The sequence below is a fragment of the Onychostoma macrolepis genome, chromosome 14 (genome assembly GCF_012432095.1).
Source record: "Onychostoma macrolepis isolate SWU-2019 chromosome 14, ASM1243209v1, whole genome shotgun sequence".
NCBI classification, from domain to species: domain Eukaryota; kingdom Metazoa; phylum Chordata; class Actinopteri; order Cypriniformes; family Cyprinidae; genus Onychostoma; species Onychostoma macrolepis.
Window position 1 is genome coordinate 1,431,542 of NC_081168.1, and position 12,283 is coordinate 1,443,824.

Here is a 12,283-nt window from a genome sequence, read left to right on the forward strand (position 1 = left end):
CTAACAGCAAACTGCTTTTGGCAACGGCCACTGTATGCTTGGGTTACAACACCCCTCCAATTACTTAGAAGCAAATATTTTTCTTGGCCTAAAACGATAACAAACTTGTGTGCAAGCTGCGTGTATGTGCCTTGCCTAACATCTGTGGTTGTGTTACTAGTAAAAAGTAAATAGATGACTCTACCTGCAAATCCAGATTTGCACAGGCAGTTAAAGCCGCCGGGGTAATTCTGGCATAGTGCACCATTCTGGCAGGGGTTCGAAAGGCACTCGTTGATGTCCCTCTCACAAGCCATCCCAGTGAAACCTTCTGGACAGGAGCAAGAAAATCCACCCACCAAGTTGTGGCAAGTTCCTCCATTGTGGCAAGGTGTCGGCTGGCACTCATCGATGTCAGTTTCACAGAGGCACCGGCATAACCTGGCCTGCAGTTACAAGCGTATGGCTGTAGGGGGCGATTTGAGACGAGGATGACCGGGATACTCTCCTCTGTCTTCATGTCTGTGCCAACACCCAGTCGCCTCTTGCAGCTCCCCCCATTTTGACACGGATTGTGGGAGCAGGGATCATAGTCCACAGAGTCAATCTTAACTCTACTTTGTCTGTGCAGAATCTCCTTGATGCTCTGGAAGAAAGTGGCGACTCCACTCGGATTGACGTACTGCCCATGACCCCGCTTGACAGCTGCCATCAGGAAAGTGCTGTTGTTTAGTTCAAACACCCCATAGATCTGGACTCCAGTGCCCAAGCCAGCTAGCTGTGAATTGGCGATGCGCAGGAAACTGAGGTAGTGATTGGTAAGGAAGTCACTGGCGCTTTGGGAGACAACGCGTATCAGGATGCTGTTGTCCACTGTGGCATTATTGAATCCGATAAAGAAAACACGCACATGGCTGTTGACAGCATCGTGGACGCCATCGCTGCTACGCACCGATAAATCAAATGTGCCATCTGTGGAGCGACTGTTTGAGCGGAGGTCACAGGTTCCTGTGGGAATGCTGAAGAGGACAGCCACAGGTGGAGTCAGAGAACAGTGGAATGTGTCTTGTATATCTGGATCCTGTGGCTTTACCACCCCCAGTGATCCTCCAGGGAACATATTTCCAAAATAATGCACATAGATCTCTACGGAGCGAGATTCTGAGGGATTATCATTCTGATCATTGACTTTGATGTGGACAGTTCCTGTCGAGGACATCTGAGGAATACCAGAGTCTTTGATGATCACAGAGAGGTAGAAATCACTTATCTGCTCTCGGTCTATCTCTCGGCTGGTGGTCAGCTCTCCAGTTGGACTGAGGGTGAAGTAGCTGGATGCTGCTCCAGTGCTGACAAGGCTATAGGAGAATGGTCCTTGATTAGGTGCAAGATCTGGATCACTTGAACTGAGCATTATCACAGATGTTCCTGCCCTCTGATTCTCCATCACCTCCCCACTTGTAGACTCCAAAGTTGGTCCATTATCGTTAATATCCTCCAGGGTCACAATTAAAATAGCACTGCCGGTGGCAGCTGGAGAACCCGAGTCGACTGCCAGGACGGTGAGGTTGTACACAGGGACAGTTTCTCTGTCCAGTTCTGATGCTACAGACACCTGTCCTGTCTGAGGGTTGATGGTGAAGGTACTTTTTTCATAGTTGGCAGCGATGGCATAGCTGAATCTGCTCCAGCTAGGGACAGAATCTGAATCCTCAGCACTGACAAATGTAACCAGGCCTCCAGGGGATAGTCCCTCATTCACCTGAACATCATAGAGCTCCTGGGTGAATACAGGAGGATCATTGGCATCCAGAATCGTAATGTTCACAAGCACCTCATCAATATCTGCCCCTCTTATGCTTCCTGCATTCTTAGCTAAGACTTTAAGAGAAATCTTTTCTTCTTTTTCACGGTCAAGCGGTCCTGAGACATAGATCTGGCCTGTCTTTTTATTAATGCTAAAACCCCTTTTTCTGCTTCTTCCAAAAATCAAGTAATACACTATGCCATCTTCTCCCAAGTCTCTGTCGCTCGCAAACACCTCCCCAATGACTGTGCCTTTAGGTGCTGCCTCTGAAACCTCAAAGTAGTACTGCTTTGACACAAAACGAGGGACGTATTCATTAGCACCTTTCAGCTGAATGTTAACATATGCAAAGCTGCACCGTTCTTCATCTGGAACGTTAAAGGCTTTGACAGTCAGGTGATACACCTGTTTAGCTTCATAGTCTAGGAAACCTTGTGTGGTGATGATTCCTGTGTTGGGATCAATTATGAACAAGTCACTGTCTGATGACTGAATGACGTACGCCATCAGGGCATTTGGTCCAGAGTCTTTATCAGTTGCATTCATTTTTACCACAGTGGTGCCACTGGGGACATTTTCCTGCACGACTGGGAAGTACTCAACAGGGTCGAATACAGGAGGGTTATCATTTACATCAGTAACTAGGACATTAACTGTAACATAGCTTGTCTTGGCAATCCACCCTCCATCTGTTGCAGAAACTCTGAGTTCATGCTTCTGTTTTGTCTCGTAATCCAGTGGCTTTGCTAGGGATAAAACGCCCGTTTGACTGTGAATTGAAAACAAGCCATCGTCATTACCAGAGGAGATGTTGTACATAACCAGGCCGTTCATTTGTTTGTCCTTGTCCTTATCTCGTGCTGAAAGTGTGCGGATGGCTGTGCCGACAGTCAGGCCTTCAGACACGGTGACTGTTACTTGGTTCTGTGAAAACTCTGGAGTATGATGGTTCTCTTCTGTAACAGCTATTTTGACTGTTGTCTTAGCGGACAGAGGAGGGTTCCCTTTGTCGGTTGCTGTTATTTCAAGCAGGTAAACTTTATTTGTGTCTGCGGTGAGCGAGGACGCTACTGTGACTGATCCAGTTTGTTTATCCAAGCGGAACTTACTGGAACTGTTGCCTCCAGATACCGCATACTCTATTTCAGAGTTCAGGCCAAAGTCCTTGTGATCATGGGCTGTGACTTTGAGGAGTCTGGTGCCGACCTTTACACTTTTAGTGACAGGGGTAAAGTAAATGGAAGATTCAAATGTGGGTGGGTTATCATTGCTGTCAACTACATTTATGATAACTGTAGTTTCGCTCATGAGCGGCCTGATGCCTCGGTCTGAAGCGGTGACGATGAAACTATGACGGTTCACATTGACATTACTGTGGCCACTGGAGTTTTGATACCTGAGCTGCTGTTTAACGAAGATCTCCCCAGAGCTGGAGTTGATTCGGAAGTACTCTGTTTGAGATCGGATAAAGTAAAATATTTTACCGTTGAAACCCTCGTCAGGATCTGTGGCAGAGACTTTAGTCACAATGGATCCGACCTCTGTCAGCTCAGGATAGTCCAGGTAATATGATGGCTTGCTAAATCTCGGAGAGTTATCATTCACATCTGTCACAAATATTGTGACGTCTGTGCTAACAGTCCATCCTGAATCACGTGCTGACACTTTGGCAATATAGTGGTCCGTGTCCTCTCTGTTCAGAGGCCTACTGATGGTGATGTCTCCCGTACTGGGGTGGATAATGAAGGGAAGACTTGCGTCGCTGATGGAGTATCGGCTTATAGCATTGGCTCCTGCGTCTTCATCGGTGGTGGTTACTCGAGTAACAGTGAATCCCACTGGTGCATTTTCAGGTACAGTGGCACTGAAGATTTTGGAGAATCTGGGAGCGTTATCGTTGACATCCAGCACGCTAATCAAGACCTTTACTGCCGTGCTTTTAGGAGGGCTGCCTCTATCCGTAGCCTTCACTCTCAAAGCATACTGAGCGACCTTCTCTCGATCCAGTGGTCGTGTTGTGCGGATTTCACCAGTTGCCCTGTTGATGCTGAAGCTGTTTTCTTTGTTGCCCTCAATGATGGCATATTCCAGTTGCCCGTTTGGTCCGTTGTCCTGGTCAAATGCTGATACTATCAGCACACGTTGAGGTGAGAGGTTTTCTAAAATCTCAGCGTGAAACGGCTCTTGTTCAAAAGTAGGATGGTTGTCGTTAACGTCCAGAACTGCAATCTCTACTTTCTCATAGGCTGAATAAGGGGGAAATCCTTGGTCTCGGGCCTCTATCCACAAGACGTACTTCTCAATATTCTCATAGTCCAGAGGCTTTTTGATAGACAGCTCTCCTGAAAGTTGATCTATGTGGAATGCATTGTCCAGGTTTCCGCTTGCAATGTAGTACGACAAAGAACCTGCCCTGGGTGAAGATCCGGTCACCTTAGTCACAACAGTGTTTGTGGGTTGGTTTTCTGGGAAGGTGAAGGCTTTCTCCTTGATTCTAATATGGGGGAAGTCTCCTCCAGTAACGAAGCGAACCGTAACAGTCGTGCTGTCTGTTTTGGGGTTGGTGCCTCCATCTTTTACATGGACCGTGAAGGTGACCTCTGAACTCCCTGTGAGTTTTTCATTGGCAGTGATGGCACCTCTGATGGGGTCTATCCTAAACTTTTCTGAATTGCGTCCAGTGAGCGAATAGTGAAGTTGAGCATTTGAGCCGGAGTCTTCATCTGTTACTGTGACCGCAAAGACCAGAGAGCCTGCAAAAAACAGAGCAGAAGTGATTAGACACTGATCAGACAGATCAAAACCCAATGAAACCATGACGCCCTGCCATAGAGGACACACCTGTGGAAGTAGAAGCAGGTATGTGTGTAACATATGGATGATGGTGAAACCGTGGAGGGTTATCATTGATGTCAGCCACAACCACAGACACTGTGGCAGAGCTGGATAGCGGTGTGGGCTGTCCACCATCCGATGCCACCACCAGCAGCTGGTAACTCGCCCGTGCCTCTCGATCCAGCAAGGAGCTGGTGATGATCAGGCCTGTGGCAGGATTGATGGAGAACTGACCGTCCCCACCACTGAGACTGTAACTGTAAATCACAAACACAACAGATTCAGTTTATGCTATCTGTCAACTACCCACACACATTTGTGACCTTGGACCACAAAACCAGTCTTAACTAGCACTGGTATATTTGTAGCAACAGCCAACAATACATTGTATGTGTCAAAATTATAATTTTTTTTATGCCAAAAATCATGTTCCATGAAGATATTTTGTAAATTTCCTACCGTAAATATATCAATATATTAATTTTTGTTTAGTAATATGCATTACTAAGGACTTCATTTGGACAACTTTAAAGGCAATTTTCTCAATATTTAGATTTTTTTGCACCCTCAGATTCCAGATTTTCAAATAGTTGTATTTCAGCCAAATATTGTCCTATCCTAACAAACCATACATCAATGGAAATCTTATTTTCAGATGATGTATAAATCTCAGTTTCAAAAAATTGACCCTTATGACTGGTTTTGTGGTCCAGGGTCACATTCCAAGCGACTAACATTGTATTCAAGGTACACATATTATCAGTGCTTGCTTTGCCTGGAATCAAACCCATGACCTTGGCATTAAACTACAGGATAGCTACATGTTTCGGTCTGTAGAGTGCCAGCACCTGCCCCAAGAAAAATTCCTCCTAAGCAAGAATTCAGAAGTTTATTCGCCAAGTATCTTATCATACGGGCGGCAGGAAGATTAATTCTTTATTCATCTTTCCAATTCTTTCATAATTCCTGCAGTATGTTTTCTCAGCTGTGCATCAGTAAACCAGCCCTGATCAAAAACACCCGATTGAGCCGTTCCCATGCTGCTTTGAGTTTCAGTGAGGTTCATTTTCGGGGCCCGTGACACAAACTCGTTCTGACAGTAACATGCACACATGGCAACTTCAGAGAGTGAGACGGAAATTCCACAAATTACAGAACAAAGTGCGAAAAACAACCCTGGTGAAAAGACAACAACATCATCCACAGTCACGCATCGTCTGCCTCACGCCAGTTCACGATCGGTGAGAATTATGATGTTGTGTCGATGCATAAAGCTGGTTCTGTGAATTAAGAACCGAAGCCCCTCACTGTCCCGCTGCCCCCCACTGGGCTCTGATCTGTCTGTCATACTTCATTATCATCCTCATTAGCATGTTTTTAGGAAAGTGGAACATGTTGCCCCCGCATGAGGGGGCACTTAAGAGATACATGACTAACAGGTAGTGTGTGTATGTGTGTGTGTGTCGCTAAAAGTTTAAGGACAACATAAAAAAATTGCCCCAATCAAAAAGAGATTATACTTTTGAATTTTGACATCAATCTATAGTATTGTGTATGTGTGCCATACCTGATCACTCCATTGAGTCCCACATCTGAATCTGAGCTGTTGAGTAACAGGACATCTGTTCCAGTGGGCGCATCTTCAGGAATGGTTGTGTGGAAAGACATTGAGCTGAATGATGGAATATTATCATTCACATCACCAACCAGCACCATCACGGTACCAGAACTGCTTAGAGATGGCGATCCTACAAACACAGGAGAAAAACAAGTTAATCTATATATGTGTGTGAAGCAGAAATGAGTCTGTGACTTAATTCCAGGGTCCAAAATTAACACTCGCCAAGTGCCAACTGTGAGAAATTGGCTTGTAATTAAAACATTACGTACTAGTTGGCTGGTAACTTTGTTAGACGTTGCAACATATCAAAAGGAGTAAGAATGATAGTCTGACACTCACTGATGTAAACAAATGAGTGCTTTAAATCAAAGACACACAAATGTCTGCTAAAGAAAATTTCCATAACAGTTTACTTAAAGCCTTTATGTATAATGCATTATAAAAGTAGTTTTAATGCATTAATTATGCCTTGTAATGCACCTTATGATGCATTGTACAGTCTCATGAATAATTGTAACCAGAGTTAATACTTTATAACACTTATAAATTCATTGTTACACTATGCATTTTAAATTTGGTAATAATTATTTACGACAATATATAATGTAATACGAAGCACATCATGAATAATTATATTGCAATATACACTGTAAAAAAAATTAAAGTTGAGAAAACTTAAAAGTTTAAGGCAACCAGTTTCAGGAGATTTTTGAGTTTTCTCAACTTGTTGTTTTCAGATTATACAACAAAACGTTGAGAAAACTCAAAAATCTCCTGAAGCTGGTTGCCTTAAACTTTTAAGTTTTCTCAACTTTTGATTTTTTACAGTGTACCCCTTAATAACTTTTTATGTAGGCTTTAAGTAAACCTTAGAGAAATATTTACCATCAGCATTGTATCCAATTCTTTAAACACCCACTCATGAGGGATATGCCTCATATTAAGCCACCAAAATGTAAAAAAAAAATATTAGGAACAAATTCATGATTTTTGTTTTAGATACAGTTTTATTCAGTCTTATCTGAAATATGAAAGTGACACAATGACCTGCACTGATTGTGGGTTAGTTAACCAAAACTAAACTAATAAAAAAAAAACTATTTTGTTACTTTAAATAAAATAAACATTAACTGAAAAAAATAAATATATATATTATTTCAGCTAGTAGCCAAGGCAACATTGTTTCGACACATTAAAAAGAAAAAAAACTAAAATCAAAACTGAACATTTAAAAATAAAAACAAATTTAAAATATCAAAAAAAAAAAAAAATGATAACTGAAAACAGAAGAACATGCATGAGAGAAAATTTGAAATAAATGCAAACCTAAAAAAAAAAAAAAAGTCTTACGTTTTTAAAGATCTAAATAAATGAACTGTATTTTATAACTTAAAATACAGTTTGATGACTGTTAAAAATCACTGGGCTTCAGCAGGTGTGACGAGTTGAGTTTGGACCCTCTTAACTCATTAAACACAGATGGTTTGATATTCTAGCAGCACAGATTAACTTCTCAATCCGAAACATCTCTGCTGAAATCCCGAGCTGGAATCAGTGCCATCTGTCTGCGCTCCTGTCCAGCGCTAATCTCTGACTCACCGCGTCTCACACACTCAGGAATCTTTAAATATACGGGGATCGTTGCAGGGGGCGGCATGCTTTACAGATGTAATCCTGCTGTTTAAAACAGAAAGAATGCTACTTTCAGCAGAAATCTGGCCGCAGTGACGAGAAGCAGCCCGACGGATCTGAGGAGATCGTGCTAAATGACTAGCAGATGACAAGAAGCACCGAGGGGCAAAGCGATTCAAACATCTGCCCCCTCTCGCCACGAATGAACGTGATTAAAATGAATTTGCTCCGTGCATAAACTCAGCCTCTGATAACATCGTGCGCTTCTACAGAGCGGCAGAAATCCTGCTCGTAAAAACAAAAGGCAGAGAGAAGAAAAATGGCTGCAGATTTTCCCCTGGTCTGCAAGTAATCTGAGGCGTTTTTCAGAGCGTGTTGTTCCTGCAGGCCTCCAGCAGATTAGTGCAACTAATAACACATGCTAATAAGCTGTTAGCACACGCTTTAATCGCCTCATCCTCACTGCGAAGACAAAGAGATTAGCATGGTGTCAGATTAGCATTTATCTGATGAGCACAAGGAAATGTCTCTATGTGTGTGTGTGTGTGTGTGTGTGTGTCTCTGTCTCATTCAGAGCTGAAACAATGTGACCCGTGTCTGATGAGAGGATCCAGAGAGAACGTCTGCTGTCTCACACAACCTAAGACCAAAACAATTCTGTTGCACACATATTTACTTTATCTAAATGGAGACATTTCATTGACTTCTATTGTTTTTATAGACAGCTAGTTCTACATACTGTAACCAAACCCTAAGAGAAAACTTTTTACCATTAAACATATTTTTATTTTATTTGATATTTTTATTTGATATTTTTATTTATTTATTTATTTATTTTACAGCCAAGCCAGGTTCATTTGCCTGCTGTGAATGAAAAACTTTGCACATTGTATTAAAAAACACTTGTACCATTAAATATAGTTTAACTAGTGTTTTTGACTTTGTTTAAATATCTAAATATCTTTTAAATGTATTTAAAGCAACACCGATTAAAGGTATTCTTTCATGCAATGACCAATATATTTCTTACAGCATTTATTCACCTCTATTTATGTTTGTTCTTGTAAGTGCATTGAATATTAAAATCAGAGGTTGTATATGTTAACAATAAAGCATTACAGTTACATTTATGCATTTAGTAGATGCTTTTATATAAAGTGACTTAAAAAACAGGAACAAAAGCATTGATATTAGCTTATGATGAAATTAACATTAATTAAGATTATAAATTGTTTTAGAAGTTCATGTAACTCAGGTCCATTGATTAATATTAACAGATACAACTTTTGATTTTAAAAATGCATTAGTGAATGTTGAAATTAAATAAAATTAATAAATACTATATAATAATACTTCAAGTTAAATGAAAAGTTATTGTAAAATGTAACCCAAAAAAAAAGCACAACCATGAGCTCATTAACATGATAACGCTTATTTGCATAATAAAGCCTATTCAGCATTCAGAAACTTCAGCTGCTGTAATGAATGATGATGTGCAACTAAATTACAGCTATTTTTGCTGCAAGAAACCTTGACAATCATTACAAAAATGAAGAACATTTACACTTTAATAACTGAAGTTTTTAACTTGACGCGCAGTCTTACAAATGTCATACTCATGCTCAAGACGATGGAAAAAGTAGCGAGACGCAGCGGTCAAACCTCTGTATTGATTACTCATATTGATGGAGTGTGTTTTGAAGAATCAGCAGAATGACGCAGCCGCTGACTCACACACACACACACACACACACACACACACACAGACGCAGGAGTGTGTGAACGTGACAGGTCTCCATTACTCATCACTAATCAGACGTCTGATCCGGTTAATGTGATCAGTTCAGATCTGTGTTCCTGCACATCAAAATCTCTCTTCATTTGTCTCTCAGATTCGATACGTCCAGTTGCACGACAAACAACTTTTTGCCCACATTTATACCCGTGGCACACATAAACACTGCGAAATCACTTATGTTGGCAGAGTGGACGAGGAGTACAGCAATCCACAATTAAGCACTATATAAATGCCTCATTCATATTTTTAATATCAACTGCACTCTTTTCCATATTGATTATTCACAGGTGTTTTGCATTTCCTAGACCCATATGTAAAACTTAACGAAAAACGTACTGGTAATTTTCTGACATTTTTCTACTGTTCAACATTTAATATTCTGTTTTACTAAGAAATTCATCACTTTATGAACGCAAAATGAGTTTTTAACTGTTTAAGAGAAAAAGTTAAATACGTTTTGAGAAGGTTCCCAATAAGTAATAAAAACATTACTTTTAAATGTTCTCAGAATGTTCAAAACATTTCATTTTGTAAATAAAAAAAAAACACAAAAAAACAACAAGTTTCTGCTTGGATGTAAACATTGGACAAAAGGAAAATTAAGGGAATCTTCGATTGTATTGTTATTATATTAGTATTATATAAATGTTCTAAAAATATTGTTTATGGAACTACATAGTTTTTGTAATATTTGATACACATTCTTGTAACATTGAGAGAAAACGTTCTGAGATCAACCTGGAATGTCCTTATGATGTTATTTGTACTTAAACATTCTAAGAAACGTTTCTGTAACCTTTAAATAACGTAAAAAAAAAAAAAAAAAAGGAAATGTTCTTAGGATATTAAAAATAAACATTCAAATAACGTTATATTTTGTTTAAAAATAAAGTCAGCAGAATGCTGTAAAAAAAATGTAAATTGGACTTTTCAATGTTTTCGAAATATTTCAAAATAATGTTCCCACAAAAATGTGTTATCTGGGTAGTGCGCAGTAACGTTTAAACAGCATTACATGAACGTCCAACTAAAATGTTTCATAAAACAAGTTCCATGAACGCTGTATAAATAATGTTTGTGTGAACGCGTTGAGATCATTACTAAAGAGCAGAAAGCTCTGAACAAACGTTCCATTAATGTTATTTAAAGAACGTTCATGACTTTGAGAGAACCTTGCCAGAACATCCTGTTAGCTGAGCTGAACTATTGATTAGAAACTAAAATCCTCAATATTTCATATCTCTCGGTTCTAAAAGCCTGTGTTTCTGGGTGTTTGTGAGTGAAATCAGAGCTGCATTGTTTCAGCTCCTGTTCTCCAGGACTCTGCTGGGCCAGATCCAGCCACTTCCTCTCTGATTACAGGAAGTGACATCATTGCCTGTTTACGAGCAGGAGCTTGGGTGAGTGTTTTGAGGAGACCTGCACATGAAGCACAGACCTGACAGCAGTAAGTGGAGTATCTGTGTGTGTTTGAGTGAGGCGTCACTGCTGAGCAGCTTTACAGAAAATGTTAAGTTTCTACATTATATTTAGGAGTATGTTATCAGTGCTGACTGTGGCAGAAATGTACAGTAAGAATCATGCAGTTAGTTACGAATGACACACAATCAAACAGACGGTGAACACTATTAACTGCAATGATTATAATGATGGTGAGATGGCAGGACAGTGTGAAGATCTGCAGATGTGTTTGGCTCTGAACGTCAGATTCTCTCTGTTTCTGTTTATTTCTTTCTGTCATATTTACTGCAGTTACAGGAAAACTGATGAATCCAATTAAACACACGAAAGAATCTCATGAGCAGAACATGTGCAGCTCTGGGTTCACCAGAACATCAAAAGAAATTATGAAATGCTCTTTATTTCAAGGAAACCGAATGTTATTTATAAACTGTTTGCTCAATTACAAAGAAATGGAATGTAGACACTGAATTAAATGTCAAATTCTGAATCAGAAAAACATTTTATTGTAAAACATATTTTAATAATCTATTTATATATATATATATTTTGAAGTGTAGAATCAGATTGTGAAATTATTTTCATTACAGTTTCTCACATTTACTCCCAAATTCTTATTACTGTGATGTCTTTTTTGAATTTGTTTGTAATTCTCACTATTTTCAGCGATTATTCTCTTTTGTTATCCAAATTACAGCAAAATATGACTATAATTTTAACTGAAATCGGCATAATGTGAATCATTACAAAAAGTACTATTGAATAAATAAAAAAAGTGTTTTTTCTTTATGCAAAAAATAGTAATTTTTTCTTTTGATTTTGAGGTGAAAAATTACACACACACACACACACACACACACATACGCTTACATATCAGGTCGCATCAGGTCAGTTTCACTTTTTCCAGCGCTGTCCTCGTCTGACTTCAGATTAGATTATGAACTGAAGGACTTTGTGTGTGTGTGTGTGTGACAGAGAGAGAGAGAGAGAGAGAGACAATGCAGCTATCTCTGATGCTAAACTCCTCACTGGACGCAGTGACAGATAAATGATTCACACTCATCTCTCCACGTGTCCTTCTGAAGGTTACTTTCCTCCCACAATCCACGCAGATTTCTCAGCCTTTGACTCAGTTTTCAATTTCATAAAA

The 12,283-nt window shown here is 39.9% G+C and overlaps 1 protein-coding gene across 1 annotated transcript in view; it reads right to left on the minus strand.

Annotated features, from left to right (window-relative positions):
* fat4 (FAT atypical cadherin 4) overlaps positions 1-12,283 on the minus strand; it is a 104,726-nt gene that overhangs the window by 15,305 nt on the left and 77,138 nt on the right. Inside the window, 4 exon segments of the mRNA XM_058797786.1 lie at positions 185-406; positions 409-4,539; positions 4,628-4,878; positions 6,189-6,369. Coding sequence (XP_058653769.1) covers positions 185-406; positions 409-4,539; positions 4,628-4,878; positions 6,189-6,369 — 4,785 coding nt within the window.